At 35.4% G+C, this 7,764-nt stretch overlaps 1 protein-coding gene across 1 annotated transcript; it reads right to left on the reverse strand.

Moving 5' to 3' along the window:
• Positions 1–3,713: 3,713 nt before the first annotated feature.
• Positions 3,714–4,211, reverse strand: LOC145131902 (F-box/kelch-repeat protein At3g06240-like). The gene has a single exon (XM_079066546.1). It carries the CDS (start codon positions 4,209–4,211, stop codon positions 3,714–3,716), a length of 498 nt encoding a protein of 165 aa, XP_078922672.1.
• Between the last annotated feature and the right edge of the window lie 3,553 nt (positions 4,212–7,764).

The raw sequence follows: 7,764 nt of genomic DNA on the forward strand, positions 1-7,764 counted from the left end.
TGAAATTTTTGTGTCATAATTTTTGGATGTTTCACCTGCAGCACTCGCGTATGCTAATCATACATAACACTGTACCCTATAGACAGTCGAATATCTGATCCTACCCTAAGCCCTTCATAAAATAAGAAAAGGAAATAAGGTCAAACCAAACATTCTCATGCTATAGAATCTTAGTTATGTACAACCATGCTGCATACACTAAGCAACTACAATAATGATGTCAATTTCCTAGGCTATAAGACATCATGTAATCAGGAAATTCTATCATGAGATTCCTGAAGATCCCTAGCCTATCTCTAGCATGTTGTTCTAACATACTAGAATATCAAATAATAGTGTGGTAATTTGGGTTCTACTTACTGGCTCCGGCTGATCGTACACATCACATCCTCCTTGATTATTTAAAAAACATTTTGAAAAACATTTTTAAATCTTTTTCCTTAGTTTGAGACCGGATTCACACGAGTGTACCCCCAATTCACTCAAACCAAGGCTCTGATACCAACTTGTAACACCCATAAAAATCAAGAAAATTTTGAATTTTTAAAACCAACCCGAAATCATAAATTGTTTACAACATAATTTTCAAAACATATTCCATATCAGAGTTTCTCAAAATCATAAGTTAAACACGAGGATGGGTGCGATCACATCTCCATATTCCCTCTATCATCTAAAGTACCTGAAACATAACCCAAAACTGTAAGCCCAAAGTTTAGTGAGTTCCCCCAAAGTATCAACACATAAACAAATAACACACACACACACATACACACATATATATATATATATATATATATATATATATATATATATATATATATATATATTCATATATAATAACAACGTGCAATGGGTCCACAACTAGAAGGTTGGATTACCCCTGAGCCCACAATATAAGTCTGGCTTGCCCTCGAGGCCCATAGCTTATGTCTGGCTTGCTCCCCAACCAGATAAGTCCTTACACTGAATAGCAACAAGCCTCAGTACGAGTCTGGCATGTCCTACCTAGCCCTCAGCTTGTATATGGAATACTAATGAGCCCCCAGTATGAGTCTGGAATGCCCTACCTAGCCCTCAGCTCATATCTAGATTGATCCAGGGATTGTTGGCTACCGCACGGAGCAGTACAACCCATCAAGGTATGAGCTTTATACCTTGAAATGATGGAGAATGGTGCAAAACTTTCAGATCCAAGATGCTTCACTTCTCCAAGTTGAGCTTGACCTCCTTCATTCTTCTTCTAATCACACAAACACACTCTTTAACACTTGAAATGACCTCACAAGATGATTCAAGGGTTTCAATCACGAAGAGAGGGTAGAGGCTGTTTAGGTGAGGAGAAATAAGGCCATAAAGATGCTTAAATACCGCCCAAACCCTAAAAATTAGGGTTTGCATCTTTAGCTAGTACGCCCCGCATACATAAGTGTATGACCAGCGTACTAGCGTATACACAATTACACATGACGTACTTCTCCTACCAAAATTACGAGAATGCCACTAGGGCTTCAAGGCACATTCTCATGGAATTACAGACCAAAAATGACATATAGTAAAATTAAAGGGATGCATTTAGAAGTACCTTAACATCGAGATGTTACATAAGCTATGTAAATAGCGATGAACAGGGTAGAAGAGTGTTGAAGGATCGGTAATGGTGGGTTTATGGTGGTGATAGGTTGCTAATTTGCACAAGTAAATGGTTGTGGTTGATGGTTGGTTTAAGGTTTGGGAACAATGGGTTGGTGTGGAGAAATAATGTTGATTTGTGGCGGTAGAAGTTGGTGATTGGTGGCTGATTTGGGAAGTTGATGGTGAGGGTTGTCAATTGGTGTTTTTTTTGGGTAATAGGTGGCTGATGGTAGTAGTAAAAAGGAGGTATAAGGGTGGTAGAAGGTGGTGGTTGCTCTTTAGAACACACACACAAGAACAATCGAATTTATTGGTTTGATCTCCAAGAACAATCGAAGCTTAAATCATCCCACAACTCAATTGTGTCAACAGTTGCATAGCTGAAATTGGAGCTGATGAACGAGCATTGTCGGGGTGGTGATGAACAAATAGGGGTGGCGGCGGCAGAAGGGTCTCATGGCGACGGTTGGGAGAAATATGGGGGTGGGGTCTATGGAAGAAGGGCTCGATTTAGAAGAGAAGCAGAATAAGGGTGATAGATCATCATCACAAACTTGTTGCTTATTCTCTTGGAAACCTGCAACTCGATAAAAAAAATGGAAGAAGAGAAAGATAGATGATGTGGAGTTAGAGGTGGGGTAGGATGTGATATGTAAGGGGGTGGGGTGGGTGGGTTTTCTTTTTTAGGTATTTTTAAAATAAACATAAAAAGATTATAATTAAAAGAAATTAAAAAAAAGAATCAAAAGGGCATATTTGTCATTTTAGGTAGGGTATAGACCAAAACCATAAACAATTGGTAACCATAGGGACCAAAAGCACACAAGGTATCTAAAATTGGACCTCTGATGCACCACCAAACTTTTTTGGACAAAAACTACAGAATTTTGCCAACCACAGGGACCATTTTTGCAATTTTGTCAAAACCAAAATCGACCAAAAACTCACATAAACAATCAAATCAAATAAAAAAAACAGGCCTGGTTTCATATTCAAACAGATTAAGAAAGGCAGCAAACACTGTTTGTGATTTAGAAACTAAAAGCTTAATCCTCAATTCATATTAGCATAGTAACAAATGTCCAATCACGCAAAGAGTAGTTCTTATAAAAAAAATGTACATAAAGTTCATCTGATGTATATATCATTTTTTCCTTTTGAACATTCACTTTCCAACAGATGCTGCAAAAAGTTGATACATTCTTAGTGGGTGCAACCTAAACAAACACAACAATCTTACTTCTTAAATTTCCACTCAGAATAAATATACTTGAAGAATTTAACTTTTACTGCAACTGGATCATGCAAAGCTACACAACTTTTATACGTTTCAAACATAAACTTATCTTGTAATGCGAATCCAAGTGCAATAATTCAGCCACCCCATACTCCTTTGTCCACTTTGGCTTCTATTATTTCTTTCACCATTCAAGAGAAGGGTATAAGGGGTTTCATAGACATCATGCATTAACTTATCATTTATTCTACTTCCCTTATTTGGAACAAGCTCATCATAAAACGTTCAATATTTCAACATATTGTACGACCTAATGCATTAAAAACCTCGAAATATCAAATCTACAGATCCACCCACTTGTTTTCTTTAAAGCATAGCTTACAACCAGATCGCTCAGGCAACCGGCCTAAGATATAGTTGAATAACCATCACATCAAACCATAAAACCCACAAAAATACTTCAAGTTATAAGATAGAAAAAAAAAATTATATTCAGAAAATTTCTGGCTTTGATCAATTACAAAGTTAAGGGGAAATAATGCTACAGCCTACATGATTGGTCAATTCTTATGGGAAAGACCGAAAGAGTAATAGAAACAAACCATAAATACCACCAACTTAATTCAAAAGTGAAACATGACCAAATGTTGAAAGAATCATGCGAACAAGAGAGAGGGTGTAGATGTAATGCATTTAAGAAAAAATGATGATTGATAAAAAACTAATCAAGAAACATAACATCAAGTTGTTCTAAAAGAAAAGAAATATCACATAATGCAGACTAGTTAGTAATAGCGAAATATATAAAAGTGGAGCTAATGTCTCGCCTTTTCTAGCCGTTTTAACAGCTGATGCCTTTACAAAATAAAAATCGAGAGATGCCCTTTGTTGCCTTTTGTAGTCCTTTTAACAACTGATGCCTCGCATGCACGACAGGTGAAGGCCACACAAGACTGTCAATATACTCCACAATTTTAGTAATTTGTATTCTACCCTTAATCTCAAAGTTTTTAGTCTTGGCTGCAATTGGATCATACAAACAAAAACCACCATCAAATCGAAGAAGAAACTCATTGTGTAATGTGATTCCATATGGAATTATATCACCACTGAAATGCGAAAAGACATGGCATTTCACCCATGACTCAGCCACCCCATACTCATCCATAACCCACACCTCACATTTACCACCTTTTACTCTTGACATCACGCAAAGCTTTCCATCCAAAACTCCTACAACATTATACCAGCAAGTGTAATCTAGTATAGAATCTTGAAGAGGGATCTCACAAAATGTCTCTGCACCCAAATCAAATGCCACTATTGTACGTGTTTTCATCTCCTTATCAATATAAAAAAGCCAATGAAGATAGTCGTCAAGGCCATCTACATCAACTTTGTTTTGATTGGAAATTCATGTGACGTGCAGTGGAAGCCTTTGGGTATTAACCGGATGTTTGAAAAAACTAGTGAGTTTAAGATTTGGTGAGCAAGAGTAGCGTCATGTGAATAGATGGTTGTCAAATGAAAAACGGAAGAAGAAGAAAATATCATTGTTGTTATGGGTAGAATGATGGAGGTGAGATTTTATAAAGGAAGTTTCAGATAAGAGAGCATTCCAAGATTTACAGACGCATCTCATTTGAGCAAGCTGTTTAGCCAATAACCGTATGAATATGTCTGATAAAACTGCACCTGGGAGACTCTCGATTTAGAGTGTCAAAGCAAACTTTGACTGGGAGGTCCTTTCCTGTCTTCATTTTTCCTTTTCACATGAAATATATGTGCTTCCACTTAGACCAACTTAGACCAGCTCCAACACATCTCCGTATTTTAACCCCAAAACTGAGTAAAAAATGGGGTACATACTTTTTCATCTCCAACCCTCCTCCATTTTTTACCCCATTTGTTACTACAAAAAGTATATTACTAATATATTTGGGTTTTAGAGCAGAGGAGCTACAAGGTAACAGACGAACCTGTTAAAGAAGAAAAGAAATTAGAGAAGGGCCGAATCCAATTGACTAGATCAAAAACACAAAGAAAAAAAAATAAAAACATTTTAACTTAAGCATATTGATCTTCAACAAACTCTTACTTAAACCCTAAACGAAACAATTACTAGTTACAGAACATTTTAGCTTAAACACAAATTGAAAATGAACCCTAGCAACAAAATATATGAAAATTTAGCTCTATATACACTGCTTTTGTAAACATGCTAGGGTGAGTTCATTGCATAATAGTAATGTAGCTGATCAAAAATTGTCAAGCTTTAAAAAGGGAAATACCTACTTACGTTTGAGTTCTTTTTGTCAAGACTTAAATCTAGTTCAGAGAAACATAGACTGTTGAAGAGGTTTTACATCAATATTTTGGTTCATTTTGTAGGGTTTCAATGCTCAAAACATTAACTTGTTTTTGCTAAAAATTTCTTCAATTGACATTAACTTGGTTTATGAGTTAAATTTAGTAAACTTGGTTTATGAATTAAATTTAGTAAAGATAGACTTTAGGGACAATATTATGTTGTTTTGGTGACATTGTTAAAGAAGAATTCTACAATTTTCTTTTTGGGTGTTCCTAGAAATGTCTTTGTTTTCTTTGATTGTTGAAAAGAAATTAAAAAAATTTACACAAGGGATACCTGAATGATTCATAGTAGGTGAGACCGGAACAGAAAGATCATTGGCGCAGAACGTCGGCCAGTGGCGAGATTCAATGAGAACAGGGTGAGATTTTTTGCGACATGGATCTGTAACAATTTCAATGAATTGCGGGCTTTCACCCTGGATGTCAAAAAGTCTCGTGGGGGCCCCGTCCCGTTCGGGGGAATTTTTAAACAAAATCGGTGGCGGGACGGGGGCGGGGGCGGGGATGGGCAATCTCGTCCCGAAACCCCCATGGGGACTCCGTTAATAAATTACACATATATTTACATATATTAATTATATAAATATAATAAACAATAATAGAATTTTGAGCTTCCAAAATTTATCAAAAAACATGTTTTTAAGTTGTTAGTATAATGTTTTTAAGATGCCATAACTTTTTCATTTTTAACATATAAAATTCTGCTATAAATAATTTATTTGTTAGTTAAAAAATAGCTTTTTAGCTTAAATAACAACTTCTTTTAGCCCAAAAAAAGGGAGCCCAAAATCAATGGGGGCAAGGGAACGGAGGCGGGGGCATAGGTAATAAAGGGGATTCAGGGGCGGGGGCGCGGGGTAGGAAGGCTGAACATTTCGGGGGCGGGGGCGGGGATGGGGGAACGGAGAAATTTCAGGGGCGGGGGCTGGGGATGCACTTCCCGTCCCGTTTGCCCCCGTTGACATCCCTATCCTATTGTCGAGTTTAATTAAGGAAAAAAAAGGAACCTTTATTTCTTTTCCTTTATATATTTCCTAATTTTTGGAAGGGAATATCCTATTTTCTTTTCCATTTTTTTCCTTTTTTTAAATGATACATGAGAAGACATTTTATTGTTTTTTTCTTTTCTTTCAAAAAAATATCTGAAAAACATATTTTTTTTTCAATTTTCATCTTACAAAAACTCGAGAACATTATGTATGAAAAAGTTTGGATTTCGGGCCAACTCGTGAGATACTCAAGACGGACTCGAAAAATACTCAAAATCAACTCGGCTAAAGTCGAGTTGAGCTTGAGCTACTTGAGTACATTATATAGCCGAACTTGAGTATTAGAATACTCGGCCCATGAAGCACATGAGCTTAATCGAGCATTATTATATTTACACATTTACCCTTTCTTTTATTCATATTTACATATCATACAGTTGAGTCGAGTCGAGTTCACGAGCTTAATCGCATAGATGTTGTAAATTAATGTAATTTTGTTTTCTTAGTAGTTAATTGAGTCGATTCGAGCTTGAAAGTGTCGATTACTTTATCGAGCTCGGGTTCAAGTTTGAAATTAAACCTTGAGTCGAGCTCGAGCTCGAGTTATTTAGTCGACTCGAGTTTCGAGCTTGGCAGTACTCGACTCGACTCAACTACACCCCTACATGTCATGATCCGTTAATCCATCCAAAAATATAACAAGATTAACAACCGTCAATCTAACTTGGCAATAAACAATTACTTTACTATTTTACTTGTTTCTTTATACAGCATAGGAAAATATATAACAGGATTAACAATAGTTAATCCATCCAAATATTTATAATATTTCTGTGTTTTTATTTTTTGACACTACATAATTTTTTTAACTAAATCAAAATATATATTTCCCAAATTTGGAACAAGACATTTCAATTTTGATACTGTATTTTCTACTTTTGGCACAAAAGACACTATATTTTTATCTTTTTTGATTTTTACATTTTATTTTTTTGTCCTAAATTGAACAATGCCTTTTTCAGCGCCACCGCAGCAACCGGATACCCAAAAGGATCCCGGTGAACTGGTCAACAATGAACAAAATTAGAAAATGTAGTGTTTAATTTAGAACAAAAAAATAGTGTTAAAAATCTATAAGAATAAAAACATAGTGTCTTTTATGCCAATTGTCATTTATATATAAATTTATCTTTAAAACGTTTTTAACAAAATATATTAAAAATGATCGGCAATAACTTCACTGTTTATAGTCAAATATGTTCTTTTTTCCTTGTAGTTAGATAGTCTTGTAAAGTAGATGTTACAATTGTCTCTACTCTCATGTTTTTTATTTACAAAATCGTTTCTAGTTATGTATGTTTTTATCTACATAACTATCATAACCGTTTCAACCGATTGTACAATTTCTAATTAGGCAGACTTTTTGGAGTGCAATGCCCTTAATAAGAAGAAAATTAAAAGTACAATGATATACTTGGATAAATATTTCAAAGTGTAATGTCTTAATAAGAAAAGAGATTGAAAGTACAA

Source organism: Lactuca virosa, chromosome 8 (assembly GCF_052849685.1).
Source record: "Lactuca virosa cultivar CGN04683 chromosome 8, Lactuca_virosa_CGN04683_v6, whole genome shotgun sequence".
Lineage (NCBI taxonomy): Eukaryota > Viridiplantae > Streptophyta > Magnoliopsida > Asterales > Asteraceae > Lactuca > Lactuca virosa.